The following is an 18201-nucleotide window of genomic DNA, read 5'->3' as shown; positions in this document are numbered from 1 at the left end:
TCCTTAGTCAAGGCACAGGCTGGTTGAAATGCCATTAGTCTTTTAGTTACTGAAAACTAACGTTTCGTAAGAAGGGAACTTATTGTAACAGACTGAATGTGGAAGTAGAAATGATGACCTAGCTTGCTTCTATTAAGCCAGCTATTAAAGAGATTTGCAAAAGTGCAGACCAATGCCACTCTTTTCACTAAATTTTCATTTTGGAAAATGGTTATTTTCATCAAAAATATTTTAACACGTATTGGGTGTATTATTGTTTTAAAATACTTAATACTTATAAATGGTCTCAGTTTTAATCTTGGACATAGTATGTATATTGATAGATATAACCCATGTAAACAAAATCTCTTTGGGGTCCCCAAACTGGAAAGTTTGAGGATCTCTGTAAGTTATTACTGTATGCTTTGGCCTCTGGCCTATTTTTTCCTGTTGTGTCAAAAACTAAAAATCTGAATAAACTGTTTACCTTAACATTATGTACGGCTTACGCAAAGCTAGCTCATTTAGCACTTTTTCCCCAAGGCTACACATTATTACAATACTAAATACGAGAAGATTGGTACAATGAAAGTAGAAGTCTGAGAGCTGGATGAAAATTATAGAATACATGATAAAGAAGGTCAATGTCAGCTATCTCTTCAATAGAAACACTCTGAATATCTTTGATGCTCTCAGAGATTAGCATCAGAAATTAATACAAGAGGACACAGAACTATATTCAGTATCTTATGGTAACCTATGGTGAAAGAATATGAAAATGAATATATGTATGTTCCTATATGACTGAAGTATTGTGCTGTACACCAGAAACTGACACATTGTAAACTGACTATACTTCAATAAAAATGTATATTAAAAAAATACAAGCAGACACAGAATTCAACCTTAACTGTTGCCAGTTTACACATATGTGGCTGAGTTCTCAAAATATTGTGATGTAATGAAAAAATTCCTTAGATGTTGTGGAGGGGGAAAACTGTAAGCCCTACTCATTCTGTAATGGAGAAACTATAATTTTTAATATTACTTTATTTAGCCCAAGATTTCCTTAAGCCATCTATTTTCTGATTTAGCTCTGGTTAACATAGCCAGCTTTCAACAGGCAATTGTTAGTGAAATTCCAGGAAGATGAGGGAGTGTGACAAAACTGCAATGTGACACAAAACAGTAAAAAGTAGTCTTTAAGACTGTTAGATAAAAAAATGAAGGCTAAGAACATCTGCAAGGATGTAAATCTTAATCCATCTGTTGGGCTGGTTCTGGTGTCAGATTTACATTTTGTATGTTGTCACCACAAAACTGTACTTGCTAGATTAATTGTAAGGAATCCCTTTTAAGATACCCGGAATTCTAAAGTTTAATGTTTACATACTAATTAGTTATCAGGGAAAGCTGCATTCAGTCTAGGATCTGTAATTCCTTTTGTACGTAAAGTGCCTCCCCTTTAGGCACAGAATTAATGAGTGACTATGTAACATATACATTTCTTTAAAAACAAAATACGAGATTCTTCCATCATGCTGAGTCTGCTATGTAGTATTTGTATTCTTTAATTCTGCTCAGTTTTTCAAAATGAATAGAAACAATGCAATTCAAATCCTTTATCAAGACATAGCCTGAGTATATGAGCTTATGAGCAGTGTAGAACCATATATTTAAGAGGCAAAGCCTCAGACATTGCAAGGATTGTAAATAATTTTTTTCTCATTCCTAAATTTCCTATAAAAAAGCAGAGTTTTGTATAAGGGAATAAAAGTCTTATTTGATATGAAGGTTGCTTTATTCTTAAAACTACACATATTTTTCCTTGCTCCTCTGTATTTCCTACCTCCAGACATCTCGCTCCTCCCTTTCAACAGACATCTTCATTTGGCGTTGGATGGTTTAAAATGGTTTCTATAATCTAGTCCTGAATAATATCCACTTTAAAGCATAAACAGTTAAGCCATAAATATAAACGCTTATTGAAATGTCTTTTGAACGAGCATAATCAATTTAAGAAAAGATGGGCAGGGTTAAGTTCCCTGTGAGGAAAGATCACACTGATAACCCCAGTTTTTAAAAGTCAGAGCATGAGAGATAATTGTGGCTGGTGTTTGTGGAACATTTGGGGGTGGGCGGTGGAAGGAAATCAGTCCTATAAACTGAGATTCTAAGTTGAGAAAACTATCAGATGAAATGTCAGGGAAAAAAAAAACTTCCTAGAATTCCATTTTCTGAAACTATTTAATGAAAACTTAACAGTTTTATTGGGGATTCAGATATTCACTGACATATACCTGACAAACTTTAGACTGAAATCATTATCTCCAGGAAGTTATAATTTCACACATTTTGCTATTATAAATAACACTTAAGTATCACACAGACACTGACATCATAATCATGTCAGAACAACTGTATCATTTTTTAATAGATGAGTATTAATGATCTTTAGTATTTGGATGCATTCCAGGTCACAGAGCAAAAGCAAACTTTCACCTTTGTGTGAGTTTGTGTTTTCAGTACCGTTACATGTCTAGCTCCTCTGGGGTAACATATGTCTTCTCAAATAATGAACACTATTGGATATTATACTCTCAAAGAAAATGTCTATTGACCCTGTATTCTAGGAAGAAATTTTAAAAAAAAAACAACAAAAGAAATGTAATTGCAATCTTATTTCTTAGAGATTCTTAGAATCTTTACGACTGAACACTGGCCCCACACTGCTGTTACATAAATATTCTTCCTGTAACTCAAAGTTTGCTCTTAGGAATGTCTTAGTTAGGGGTAGGTAAAAAGCCTTACAAAGAAACTTTAATAAAGGACATTAACATTTTACAAGAAAAGATACTCACTTCTCTTCCCACAAAAGCCAAACAGAAAACAGTGAGTGTTAACTAACATTTTCTATTTATTCATTAATAAAAAGTGCATAGTACAAGCCCTTTATCCCAATCCAAGTACTCAGTAAAAGATTACAATAAACCCTGGATGGCACAGACATGATTTGTTTGGCATGATTTAAACATTTAAAAACAATTCCCATTTAGTATATCACATGACCACTTTTGCTTTTAACAAAGTAATCATCAGACATGGTAACAAATCCGTATGACGCTTCATTCAGAATATTATAATGTTAAGACTAAACCTACTATTGCAACAACAAAAATTTAACCCGTTAAACTCTCTCCATTTCTCCTTCAAGTTGCTGTTTTGTGTCTTAAACTGAGCTGGTCAAATTTTAGCACATATTCGTTTAGAGTGACAGACTGATTCAGGGTAAGAGGCTTCTAAGGTTCCTTTGAAAATGTAAGATGTAGGTAATTCCATAAACACTATCACATCGCATACCACAAAGACACTGAAAGTAACCATAAAATAGCTGTACTTAATAGTTACTTCTGAAAATCTTTCCAAGTTTAAAATATGACTTGCTGACCATGGGATAGTGCTTGGATACATGATGAAATCTTTTACTATACACAGTTCCAATGTTAATTTTTTCCACGTGGAAAGCAGAAAAACATTTTGCATATAAGAACATTAAATAATTCTAAAACAAAATCAACTCTTAATGGCATTTGTGGAATGTTTAAGAGCCAAAAGTGATTAAAATGTGAAGCATTATCTTTCTTTTTTCCCGATTACTTAAAAATGATTGTAGCCACAGTTCAGGCGAATGTTTATAAGCCAAGTAATGAGTAAGAGTGTGCTCAGTAAAAAGGCCACATGTAGAAGCTTTCAGAATTAAATAGAATAATATAAATTACTAGTTAGGTTAATAGGAATACTTTATGTGCTACTGCATATTGTCTTTGTCAGGAGTGCAGAGAAATTTTACAAGCAAAAAAAAAAACGAAGACTAAATACTTCACTAAGAACTTTAGTTACTAATTAAACAGATGGTCCATATAGGATATTCTAGATATAATGTCAATTAAGTATATGTGACAGAAATGAAGAACTAAGAATAAGACCCACATTTCCAGGTTTCTAGTTAACACTAGACATTCTGTTTACATGTCACAGCCACTTATTCAACCAAAGTCAATTCTCAATTATTTGTGAGCCACAGATTCAGTGAACACATCAGTATCTCTGCCAGAGACTGGCTTTCGAGCAGCTTAGAGAGCAGACTGTTGGGACTTATGTGCAAGCCTTTGTTCAAGGTTCAGGGGCAAGGGTAGAGAAATGAATGCCTACAGGGACTTGGCTCCATCTTCTGCCACTCCTGCCCTTTCTGCTGTAAATGCTTTAAGAGCTATAGAGCTGGCAAGGCTTCCAGTAGGCCACATCAGGAGGAAAAACCTTAAATCTATGGTGCTCATTTATCCAGGATCTGACTTACCTGTGTTATGATACCTCTTGATTAACACAAGTAATTAAGAGTAAGTTGTATTATTTCAAGGAGTTGAGCACAAAGCCAAGATGTACAGTTGAGGAACACAAGCAGTCAGTATCGGATTAGAAAATGAAATGAAGCCCTTAAAGTGTTTACAGCCTAGAATATAATCATAATAAAGGAAAACAAATACCCTATGAGCATCACATAATTGTATCAGAGACTCTATTAAACAATGATACAGAGAAGTTTATTAATTCATACAAGTAATTTCTCAGATCTATACAGTAAAAAGCTAGACTGATCTGGGAAGGGAGGAAATCCTTACACTGATAGCTAAGTATCTTCTAGCCCCCACAAATCATTTGCAATCACTTTCTAGGGGAATAAATCCATAAACACACAAGTCATGCGGACTTTTTCTTAATGCCATTTGTCTTCATTTTCTTTCAAACTGAACGAAAACCAATCAACCTTTTACTTTTCTATACATTTCAAACTTTTACTTATATTAATGCTCCTCCCTACTCCAGTCCATCCTATTACCAAACAAGAATGAGACGGGGTTGAGAAAAAGATCCTTGATTGTTTCTCATTTTCCTTGGAGTGAACCAAGAATTCATTAAATACTTTTTAAAGTCAGATAACAAGACTCAAAATTTTTTCTTTGAAAAAAATAGAGTAAGTAAGTAAATAGCATTCAAATGTCAGTAACCAAACAGGCCCCTAATACAGCTTTAAGATAGTTTCATTTAACAGGGAAGTGTTACAAAAGAAAAGCAGCTTCCTGAGAGGCATCCATTTAAAAAATAAATTACAGCTTAAATTATTACTGTATAGATTATACCTGGCAAAGGCAGAAAGAATTAACTTTTCCCCTCCTTTTATGAACCATGTAAGGCTAGTGTACAGTGGCTTACAAATGTCATATAATGGACTCTAAGTCACCTACCATATTTAATTCATGTTTATTTAAAGTTTTCTTAATATTAGACATTTTTATGGGAATAAAAAACTGAGTAAACAATTGTTTCATTTTGTTCTTTCCTCCATTTCTAACCACATAAGCTAGTTTTAGTGGATAATACAGAGTTCAGCTGTAACTTGTACAATATTCCAAAGGCTGTCACAGTCCCAAGAACTAGAGAAAACTGCCACCCACAAATAAACTACCAAGGTAAGTGTAAATACAGTGTGGTTCTAATTTTCTTTCATACAATCTCAGATAACCCCAAATAACTTTATAAATACCTTATGAAAAAAATTTAAACCTATAAAACTATTTAAAATATTTAAACGCAGGGATCTCAAATTTCCTTCAATCAGGCCAGAAACTATCACAAAAATTATAATCACAGTTACAAATAGAATGAATGGAATGTTTAAGTTTAGGATAACCAAAAAAGCCACATGTAGCTTTTTAATGCAATCATTTACTCAAATATACTGTAAATAGGAAAGGTGATAACACAGGAAGCAAAAATAAGCTTGCAAGTGAAATTTCCAGAAGCTCATGAAAACAATACCATCCCATACAGCAAATGCGAAAGGAAAAACAGTTCTAATGGGGTTAAGAGTACTCTGGTCATCTTCGTTCATTTGGTCGTGCAAGATGTTAACTATTTTCACTTCCCATATCACAAAGTTAGTCCACAGGAGGGGCTGGTGGATCTTGTCCCTGGCATTTAAAAGAGAGAAATTATGGGATAGACTCTTAAATCCCAGGGCCACCAATCTAACACATAAGTAAGAACTGAGCAGCAATGCCCTTCACCCTCCCATCTCAATCACACACTTATTTGGACTTCTCATTTGTTTTTGCACAGGGAGCACTAGATTAATACTGTGATTCACAGTGTTTGTCCCTTTCTTCCCTACAGCACGGAAGAAAGGAAAACTGTGTAACAGTGATGTGATTTGGGTGAAAGTGCTCTCCCTGACAGCTCCAGAGGTGATATTTAAACCAATCAAGACAGTCTCCTCCCTCTTGCTAAGGTGACCGAGTACAGTATAATCAAAGTGAAGCTGGAGACTCCTGTTTCTCACAACAGAAAGTCAGTCAGTGAGGAAGCATGTGGCTCCAGTTGCTACTGGCAGCCATCTTATGGCCACAAAGGGAGCCCACCTTGGAATGAAGCTGATGGTTGGAAGAAAGAAACTGGGTCTCTGACGACACTGTTAAACTTTCTAACAATGACCCTACCTCTGGATTTTTCTGATGTAGAAACCAGTAAAGCCAATTATTTAAACCAGGCTGAACTGATTTTTGTTCCTTGTAATAGAAAGCATCTGAACTGCAAAGGAAAGATCAGAGATTTTAGGAATCTTCAGGAAGATTCCATTTATTTACTCTGACATGCTGTATGATGGCCTAGTTAAGGGAGATCAATTCTTCTACTTGGAATTAGTCAATATGTTTTCGTGCTTACTCCTAGAGCAGGGGGACTGCTATTCCTAGGACTGACGGTCTACTATGAATTAAGGTTCAGGGGACTGTAATCTTGCATTTCTGTCACTTTTAATGGCTTCAAAGTCAGCTTATTAAGCTGGATTTCTTTGGGTCCAAACATTGAGGATGTTGCTCTTTGATATGAAAGTAAGAAAGAAGGAGGAGAAAGCACTTTATCAAGACAACGTGCAAGCTGTTTTATAGATACCTTCCTCTCCAAGAAAAACCAAAAATAAATTTAAGGCATTTTATATAGTGCTAATGAGGCCTTCTTTCTAAACTAAAGTCAGCATGCTACATATTTAAATATTCTAAATCTTAAAAAAAAAAACAAAAACCCAAAGCACTGACTAATTAACATGACACATTTGCTTTCTCCTATATAAGCAATTAGTCTAGCCGAACTTCTTTCTAGTATTAACAACACAGGGTTGGGGAAAAGAAGCCATCATTTTAGGAATTCCACATGCTGAAGGTTGAAGAAGGGAATTAGTGGGATAATTTGGTGTTCAACAAGTAAATTCATTATGGAAATATTTTTAATAATATCCAAATCAAATGAGAAAGAAAAAATGTAAATACTGGTTCTAAAAACAATTAAAAGGAATCCTTTAATGGAGCTCTACTGAAGACAGTATCAAAAACTCCCTATTGGGTCACTTTATCATAGTTTTCATTTAGAAGGTTCTGAAAATGGTTGTAATCCTAACTATCAAGATTTATCACCATGAATGATTCCTAGCTCTGCTTTAGCCAGCTCAGTTGACCTGTTGTGATGCAGAACTGGAAGAATGAATTTGAGATAAATAGGATGGGACAATGGGAAACCAGGTTTAGCCAGACAGGCTCAGTGTCTGTTGCAGCTGACAGCTAGGACAGAAGGGGAGAAAATGAAGTGTTGTTGGGGGACACTTGAACACGAGCTAGTAAGAGAATTTAGGGAGCTGGAAGCATGAGAGACAAGGATCAACGGTGAGGTGGACAGAACCGGGTAGTGGAGGATTGAGATTTGAGAAAAATTGCTGTGGATTATTATTATGCACTGGATCATTTTTTTATGCTTCTCATGTGAATAAAGATTGGAATTCACCTTAAGATGATTTTTGGGCTACTGGTTTATACTTTTCTCTATATGTAACTCCATGAACACTAAGCCATTAGTGGCTGCAAGATTTTTGAGGACTACACAGGAAGAACTTAGTCCATGAGTTAAATCTTCCTTTTGCTAAATCATATTATTTCGATCAAAACAAACTCCTCCCCCTTCCCAGGCCACACCCATTCCCCCACCCAAGTGGATTTCTAATCCACAACACTTACATTATGAGGACTGGTTGGTTTTCCAGTTAGGTTGGATCCTCTTAGATTTGGAGGTCTCAACAGAAACAAGATCACTGCAATAACCATCCAGGCCATCAAGATCATGGTAATACTGATGCCATTATCACCAGAGGGTCCTGGTACTAAAGAGAAACAGAAAATGTCTTTGCAACAAAAACTGTAGAATAATTATAATATTGTTAGATAAATGTAAAAAATGCAAATGTTTAAATGTCAGCTCCAAAAATTCAAAAGCTGTATTAATTTTAAAAGTTGTATTAATAATTTTAAGAATTATGAAGTATTACAGCTTCAATTTCCCTTCCCTCCTGGGAGAAAATCTAAATGGTAAATGGTGTAAAACAGTCACAAGTCAAAGCCTATTAAAATGAAGATTTTTAATAGTGTAGTAGTTCTTAATATTTTGGGGTAATAGAATCCTTTGAGATTTTGATAAAAAGGACTCTTTCCACACATTCAACAATTTTGCATATAATTGCAAAAGATTCATGGACCTACAAAACCACCAATCCATACACTGAGATCTGCAGAACCAGGTTAAAGACCACCTGAGACGCAGTAAACACACTTTACTTTAGTGGAGGAGGGGATTATGTGTTTTAACTACAGAAGCAGTATGAAAAAATAACAGAGCTTAAGAAAGAGGGAACAATCAGGTTGTATAACATATAAATTAAAGACCCCTTTAATGACATTCTCAAAGATACTAATTTGGCTTTCTTTCTTGAAAAAAGAATTTGGATTCAGATCTAGATATTTTAAAGTCTATGCATTTATCAAGAGAAAAAAGTCAAGTGTCTGTGTAGGTATAGTCTTTCTAGCTCCTCAAGACAGCCATATCTAATTTAATTCAGAATAACAAGTACCTAGCACAGTGCCTGGCTCGTGCTATGCCCTTAACAAATTTCTAATAAACGAAACAGATTCTTTATTGAAATATATTAGAGAACTCAGGTGTCAGAAATGAAAATTTGTAAAAGATTAGATTTCTAAAGAAAATAGTACCTCTAGGTAGTTACTAAAACAGCAAGACTATGTATAAATGTTTGGTTTTGGTCTCCTTAACTCAGGAAAAAGTAAAAGAAATCTAGACTAGATTCTGAAACTAAATGAATGCATCACATTGAGATCCATGGGCCCAGGGCCCAGGTGATACACCGCTAAGAACAAAGGGTTAGTGACCGAACGGGACAAAGTCAAGCAAAGAGCTGAGCTGTCCCAAGAGCAGACTGGATAGGAATCTAGCCCCTGTTCCAACCCAATCACTTCCCCAGAAACAGTTAACACAGTACTTGGGATCACCAAATTTTCATTGTTTATCACACAATAAATCAGCATTTCCCCCTTCTATATCCATATCTATTCCTTTCCTTGTTCCCGCCTACCGTACTAAATGTGCCTCCATAACTAAAGACCAATTTCTCAACTTGAGCTTTGGATCCCAGTGCTTTTGCAAAAATCTATCCATTATCCTCTCTTGTGTATTCAACAACCCCTTCTCCACTGCAGCCATCCTATAATCACTTAAACATGATAAAGTTTCTCTCATCTTTGGAAAAAAAAATCCATCCCTCAGTCTCTTTCCCTGTCCAGCTATCAAGGCTAGGAGTGGTCTTGAGAGTTGGTCTACATTTACATGTACATGTCACTCCCTCCCATTCACTCCTTAGGTTGGTATCCACCTCCATTAATAGTCAAATAGCTCTTTAAAAGGTCACCAATGATACTTCTATGCTGCTACACCTAATGTGTAATTTTAGCCCTCATTTTCCAAGACAATGCTCTCCTTTTTAAAACATTTTCTTCCTTTGTCTTCTGTGCCATTACCACTACCATTTTCCTTTTGCAATTTTGAATTCCTCATGGTCAGTTTTAGGTTCCTTTCTGTTCTTTCTCTACACACTATCATCCTCACCTGTGGCTTAAATTACCTTCTGTATGTAGACCACACATAAAGTTTTACCCAGTCTCTAATCCCCTGAACTTTAGACCCAATATCCAACTATCTATCTATATCAATAGTTCTCTATTTTTTTTAATCTTCATTTCAACAGTTCTTAAACTGTGATGTACAACAGTGCCATTGGCAGCTTCTTAAAAATGCACCTGAATCCCTTATCACACTGAACATACTCAATATTGCAAACCAAAATCATCAGTATCACCCCTGCCCCATCCTCAATGCCCTATCAAATTGGGTTTCCATCCATGCAGCTGCCTAGGCCAAAAACCTATGAAAACATCTTTTGTTCTCTCAATGACCCTCTTTTTAGTCCATCATGAAGTTTCTGTCAACTTTACTTCCTAAATATCAATCTGTCCATTTCCAGCTCCATGCCCACGCTTGCTCAAGCTACCATCACTTCTTGTCTGGTCTACTGCAATGGTCTCTTAACTGATCTCCCCATGCCTATTCTTGCCTCCTCTAATTCTGTCCTCTAAGCTGCTCCAAGAGTGATGTTTTTTAAAAAAGAAAATACTGTCTCTTAGTTTTATTACTAAATAATAGCTAAAAGTTGCGTCGTTACTTTGAACCAGACATTCTCTCTCTTAATCTCTTTCAACAAACTTATTTTATGGTAGGTACTATCATATCTTCATTTTGCAGATGAGGAAACTGGGGAAAGGGGGAGGGCTAAATCCTAATGTCATACAGTTGGCATGTGGCAAAGCTGGCATTTAAATACAGGTGGTCTCATTTCAGAGTCTGTACTCTTATCCTCTTTGCTATGTCATAATCTCTGACAGTATTACATAGACAAATCCCTGAAAATTATTACTCCACTGGGTAATAAAATTGGAAAATACAGATTTTAAAAGAATTCTTGATAAAGAAGCTTATAACTAGCTATTAGGTAAAACTAGATTATTTAAAGGTAGTCAAAGAATGATAACTGTACCTTCTATACATTATCACTTACAGTGCCCCTCTCAAAAATAAAATGCCAGATTAACGTACAGACCAGAAGTGTAACCCCAAAGTCAATTCTTATATTATTCAATTTGGAAAATGGGTCCCTTACTTTTTGATACTCTTCACAAGTAAAAGATTGTAAAGCTTCAGAGAGATAAACCTCAAATCACAAATTTACTAATGTATATTTCTATAAATAAAATAGGGATTAAAAAAATAGAAACAATTAATCAAACCAATAGCTGTTTTTTCCAAAGAGTAAATAAACTAATGCATATTTCTAGACAAAGCATTCCTGATCAAATGCCCACTCTGTTTTAAGATTCTCATAGTGATAATGTGGCTCCTAGTTCCCTATAACTGTTCTCCTAGCTTGGTTCCTGTTGCAGCCTTTCCTTCCTGCATATTGCTACCAAAAAAGTCTGTTTAAAACACTGCTCTTAACACATCTCTGCTGACTAACCCAGTGACTCACTCTCCACTGGCTACTGCTTCAACTGTGAACTTGTCAGCCTGACCTTTCCTCATATGATTTGGCCCTACTTATCTATATTACCTCTTACCATTTCTCAGAAAAAGCATCCTCTGCTCTAGTCAACCCCATGCCTTCTTCCTTCTTCAGTGTGGTTCCTTGTCCTGCCTGTCCATCAGAATAGCCTGTGACAGTATCAATACCACAGTTTCTAACGTCTTGCCTCTTAAATCATCTAATTCAGGAGCAGCTTAGGTGTGAGGTCAGGAACCAACAATATTTTTAAAGCTTTCCAAATGAATCTGATGCAACAGTTCAATGCTAGTTTGGCTGACAGCATTTGCCAATTTTACAAACTCAGTCCTTCTGGGGACTCATAATTTTTCCATCTGGGTTAATATTACAACTAACTTCCACTTATTTAAATATATCCTACACCCCTCCCTCTTATGTAAAAAAATTTCCCTTTTCTCCACCCACTCTTTCCTTTCTTCTCTGGACTAATGTAGCATTCCTAGTTTGAAGGAATGATTTCCTATTTCTTATGATTACGTCATTAACTTTTTAAGACATGAGATCATCTCACAGCACATCTGTGTTTGACTCTACCACCTCTTAGCTATACAATCTCTGTGCCTCCATTTCTTTACCTGTGAAATGAAAACATCACCATCATCTCAGAGAGTAGTTGTGATGATTGAAATGATTAGTATATTAACAGTTACACAGTGCCTGGTACACAGTAGGTATTCGATAAATATCAGCCATTATTGATCTGTGCTCTAGCTGATCAGTATTAGGATCAACCAGAGCGCAGAAAAGACCAAGCGCACAGAGATTCTGGTGTGAATAACTAGGACGGATAGGATGGTGAAGTGGGAATGAAAAAGGATCAAACACAAATGGTAACAGGATAAAAGATGCACAACACTTGGTGTCTGCCTGAATTGGTTATGGAAGGAGGAAGAAAACGTTAAGGGTGCCTCTAAAATTTCTGTAGGGTAGTAGTATGTAGAATTCTACACTTACAAGGTTAAGTGGATGCAGTTTTCCTGATTTCCAAGGTTTGATAAGAACATTTCTCTTCTCTTTAATAACCCAAGACCCATTTCAGAATAAAAGATAATAGCTGAACCAATTAAAGTCGAACTTCTTGATCACAGTCAGTGTTTTTCTGTTTATTGTAAATCCCACAAACTTAAGATTGGCTCTGGAGTGTACTTTCACATACTGTGAAGGTTATTAACAAAAAACTGGAAACAGACCTAAATGTCTGCCAATAGTGTGTGATTCAGATTACAGTAAATCTGTACAATGGAGTACTATAAAGCTGAAAAACAAATGTTTAGGGAAGTCTCCATGAGACATGCTGTTTTTTGACAGAACATAAAAAGCAGGTGAAAAACAACTGTGTACAAAGAAAAGGGTCAGGGAGTTTGAGATTTGCAGGGAGTTTGGAATTTGCAGATATGAACTACTATATTTGAAATAGATAAACAACAGGATCCTACTGTATAGCACAGGGAACTATATTCAATATTTTGTAGTAACCCCTAATGAAAAAGAGTATGTGTTGTGTGTGTATAACTGAATCATCATGCTGTACACCAGAGACTAACACAAGATTGTAAATCGACTATAATTTAATTTAAAAAAAAAGAAAGGGGGGCAAATAAGATATATTTTGCTTGTACCTACATAAAGAAATTCTGCAAAGATACAAAGGCCAGTAATACCTAGAGATAGGACATGGGTAGAAGGGAGAAAATGAGTAGGAAGACATTTTTTCACTATAAACTAATTAACTTCTTGATTTTTGAATCATACATAAAAAAATAAATTGAATTAAGCAAATAAAAGTAGCCCTAAAATATCTTGGGATTGGCAATACTGGGTATATGAACTGACTTGGACTTCTTGAAATATTCAAGAACAGATATGAATGGGATCACTGTAGGCCTTCTGTGATTATTCACAGTCCCTTATAACAAGATCCACTTCTTCATGAGGTGTTAGAACAGATATGCTCCCCCCTGACACCGCATGCAGCCAGTACAAACAGGTATCAGGAGCAGCTGTTCTAAAATCAGCATAGAGAGGTGAATGGACCTTTAAATGATCTGGCCACTATGGTTTTTATTGTGATACCTTTTTGGCACTAAATATTCTAAATATTAATACAGTGCCAAATAATCTAAATATTAAAGGCAAAATCAGATGGGGGATATAAAATCTGTTCCCTCACTGCCTAGAAATTATTTGCCTTAAGAGGTAAATACCTTTTACTCTATGGTGTAGAAAAATGTCAAACCATAAAAATGCAAAAGGACTTTATACACCAAAAATACAGTGTTCCATTTTGCTCAAGGGTTACGTCTCTGGTTACAAGAAAAAACGAGTATTTCAAGTAAGATGTCAAATGGAATATTCACAAGGAAGCTATTAATCTAGCTAGACACCAAGAAGATGAAAAAGAAGGAGGCTCTATGAGCTGCCAGATCCTCAGGGATTGTTTCTATAAACTTACATAGGCTTCCAGTGGGAAAAGTAGAAACAGAGCAGGAGCGGAAGCGGACAATGCACCAGGGGGCTTTAACCCTGTAATTTTGGGGTGGTATACAGTAATTACAATATCCTTGAATATACGTATGTTCATGTATAACTGAAAAATTGTGCTCTACACTGGAATTTGACACAACATTGTAAAATGACTGTAACTCAATTAAAAAAAGTTAAAAAATAAAAAATAAAACTATTTAAAAGAAAAAAACAAAAAAATTCTCACAATGAACTAAGTATGCTAACACAGTCTGTCCAAAGAACTTGACTTTGTTAATAAATTTGTATACTTTGATGAAAAACAAAACAATATCCTAAGTACATCTATCCATCTTTGTTTTACTCCAAAATTATATTAGCAATGGAGCAGGTTTCCATACAACTCTTTATCTGAAAGACAGTGTTTCAGAAGAGTGAACAGACTTCTTCTACGTGGCTCTAGAGAACAAAACTGTGGGTGAATACAACAATAAAGTAGAATGCAGCTCAAGATAAAGAATTATGCAGTAACCAGATCTGCTACCAGACTGCAGCTAGATTCTGCTACCACATGAAGTAGTGAGCTCCATATTCTATTAAATCATCTCAAATACATGCAGCACACCATGACAGGCACAATGTACTGTGATACTGTAATATAATAAGAAATATATATTTGGTCTTCATTCGGGTTCCTGACATGTAACTCCTAGAACCCTTGGAATCTCCTAGTGATAAGGATGAGAGGAATGTAAAATTTTTTGTTACTCACAGTAAATCCCTTTCAACTATACTTAAGTTTATGCTAATGAGGTGACTCTTAGTGGGCCCCATTCAGGATGGAGACTGGTTGCCAGTCTCCAGAGCCTGACCAAGTGATTTGAGGGTTGGAAAGTTCAGCTCCACTCCTCAACCTCCAGGGATAGAGGAGGGGCTGAAGATCGAGTTATTCACCTATGCCAATGATTTACTCATTCATGGTATGGAATGGAGCCTCCATAAAAACCCTGAACAACAGGGTTCACAGACCTTCCTGGTTGGTGAACACATGGAGGAGCTGGGAGGGTGGTGCACCCAGAGATGACAGAGAAGCTCTGCACCTGCTCCCCTCATACCTTGTCTTACTCTTCCATTTGGCTGTTCCTGAGTTGCATCCTTTATAATAAGCCAGTAATAGCAAGTAAAACGTTTTCCTGAGTTCTGTAAGTTAGTCTTGCAAATTATTGAAGAGAGGAGGCGGTTGTGGGGACCCCTAATTTATATATATATTTATGAAACAGCATAAGCTCATTCGTGAAAATTTAGAATAAACAGAAAAGTAATTCTATCACTCAGAGGAAACAATTTCTTAAACTACTTAAAGGCATAGCTGTCAAAAGGATTTCCACCAAATGTTAAAAAACTGGGGGAAAAAAATGACCAATATAACTAAATTAATATTCAAGCTCTAGAGTTTTGCCTTTATATTGAGGTGAAGAAGTAAAATTCCACTCACAGAAATAAGTGTATATTTGGCTTACAAGTGGGGCTGGCTCATGGGTCACAAATACCACAAATACAACAAACACTTGTTTTCCCATAAGGATTTCAGTAAGATTATTTTCAACTAGAAAAACAGGTTTTAGCTTTACTGCTGAAGCTAAAATTTGAGCTGCTTATTAGAGGGCACACTATAGATGAATGACCACCACTGAAGAGGCAACATAAAAAATGTGGAATGGGGGAACCACCATCCACCACCCCCAAAAACTAACGCAAAGTCTGCATATTACTTTCTTGTCCAGAGGCATATAATTATTACCTTGTTGCACCAATGGACTACATTGTGACAAAATTTCTACTTTGGGTCAGGCCCTGTACTAGCTCCTATTTCTCTAAGGTGTTATATTTACAGAATTTGATGGGATGTCCAGTTCACATAGTAATAACAGTAATTAATAATGCAATAACAAGCCCCTGTTTAAAGACACTTAACTGTGTTTTAGTTTTGTACACATAATTAAGTGGCACCTAGCGTTAGAGATGTGAACTATAAATAACTAGCCTATTAATAAGTGCAATTTGGAAATATGTCAAAAGCCTTAAAATGTGCAAAAGGATGTTTTTTCAATTATTTTTCAGAACAGAAAAAATATCAGCAACCTAAGATTCCAACAAAAGGGAATTATTTAAACATTATGCATTGCCATAATGAATTAGTATTCAGTTGGTAAATATTTTTAAGGTTAATATATGTTGATATATTCACAATAAGGTAGTGAAAAAGAACACATACAAAGTGATCTCACTTTATAAAGTATATATGAAACCTAGTTGTGCCAGGCTTCACCATCCTGTGAATGTCATACTTCCATTATTACAGTCAAATTATTATGGTACAAGACTGGATTGGCTATTATTTCCCCTCGAGGTACCCCTCGTGTTATTTCTGTCCTGAAAAAGGATGCCTCATATAATGGCCTCCAAGTCTGTCAGCTACATTCACCATGTGGGATCCATCTTCCTTCTCTGATTCTCACGTCACCATCACCATTGCCCATAAAGCCAGGTGGAGAAACCTCCTTACTGCCCATGCCCTCCTGAGAATGCTAATGTCAGAGCCGAAGGAATGACTCTAAAGTCTCCCTCCCAAAGCTTCCAAACTTTGGGGAAAAATGGCCTCCTTCCTTTGCTCACAAGTTTTCAGAGCTGCCAATGGATGCAAATAGATGCTAGGGAAAGCATGAGGGGTTTGAGCTAGTAGCCTCGATGTTCAGTTCAACCAGCCAAAAGTGCCCTGTTCCACATATACTTGCCTCCAAAAAGGTCTAGAAGGGTTTACATCAAGTTGTCAACAACTGTGGTCATCTTTTAGTATTCTGGAAGTTTTTCCTTTTCTTTTTTTAATCTGTGAATTTATAATTTTATTCAATGAATGGGTTTTATTTTTGAGGCAGGACCAAAAAAACCCACAATTTTTTAAGTTAACGATTAAATATTTAAACAGGAAATACATTACTGAGAACCATTTCCTTAAAGGGAAAACTAATAATTTAAGAATTATTAGTAAGAATAATTTCTGGCAAATATTCAGTCATATTCTGGTCTCTAACTCTTCCCCCAATGTCAAGTCTCCATCTGTCCCATCATTACTTACATTCCTGAAGACATTCTGTGTCTGTGCAGTAGGACTGGGACTGCCTCAACTACAACGAATAAAAAAAAGGAAAGTTAGCCATTGGACTTAACCAAAAGTGGATACTATTTACTAGAAAGATCACGTTTTGTTTTTTAATGAATGCCATACTGTCAAAATCAGATGAAAACACAGAATACACAAAGGAGCTGTTCAATTTAAGGGCATTCTTTTCTCCTCAAAATAATATTCAAATATACTGGAATCTAGTGCAATTCATCCATTTTAAACAGGAATTTTAAAAAAATCACCTGAGACAGATCTAACCAACAGCTCATACAGCTCAATGTCAAAAAAAACAAACAATCCAATCAAAAAATGGGCAGAAGACCTAAACAGACATTTCTCCAAAGAAGACATACAGATTGCCAACAGGCACATGAAAAGATGCTCAACATCACCAATTATAAGAGAAATGCAAATCAGAACTATAATGAGTTATCACCCTCACACCAAAGGACAGAATCAAAATCAGAATGGTCATCAAAAAGTTCACAAATAATAAATGCTGGCGAGGGTGTGGAGAAAAGGGAACCTTCCTACACTGCTGGTGGGAATATAAATTGGTGCAGCCACTATAGAGGATGGTATGGAGGTTCCTTAAAAAACTAAAACTAGAGTTACCATATGATCCAGCAATCCCATTTCTGGGCATCTATTTGGAAAAGATAAAACTAATTCAAAAAGATACATGCCCCCAATGTTCACAGCAGCATGATTTACAACAGCCCACAGAAGCAACTTAAATGTTCACTGACAGATGAATGGATAAAAATGATGTGGTGTATACACACACACACACACACAGAAATATTACACAGCTATAAAAAAAGAATGAAATAATGCCATCTGCAGCAACAAGATGGGTCTAGAGATTATCATACTAAGTGAAGTAAATAACATATGATGTCACTTACATGTGGAATCTTAAAAGACGATACAAATGAACTTGTTTACAAAACAGAAACAGACTCACCAACAT

General features: G+C 35.8%; 1 protein-coding gene across 1 annotated transcript in view; it reads right to left on the bottom strand.

Annotated features, from left to right (window-relative positions):
- Positions 1–2876: 2876 nt before the first annotated feature.
- The window catches only part of SMIM14 (small integral membrane protein 14), a 54814-nt gene continuing 39489 nt past the window's right edge, over positions 2877–18201 (bottom strand). The window contains exons 3-5 of the mRNA XM_010962655.3: positions 17181–17229; positions 8100–8242; positions 2877–6008 (exon numbers count right to left, since the gene is read on the bottom strand). Coding sequence (XP_010960957.1) covers positions 5976–6008; positions 8100–8242; positions 17181–17229 — 225 coding nt within the window. The 3' untranslated portion in view covers positions 2877–5975. The remainder of the gene's footprint in view (positions 6009–8099; positions 8243–17180; positions 17230–18201) is intronic.

The sequence above is a fragment of the Camelus bactrianus genome, chromosome 2, assembly GCF_048773025.1.
Source record: "Camelus bactrianus isolate YW-2024 breed Bactrian camel chromosome 2, ASM4877302v1, whole genome shotgun sequence".
Lineage (NCBI taxonomy): Eukaryota > Metazoa > Chordata > Mammalia > Artiodactyla > Camelidae > Camelus > Camelus bactrianus.
This window is presented reverse-complemented; position numbering and strand designations above follow the sequence as displayed.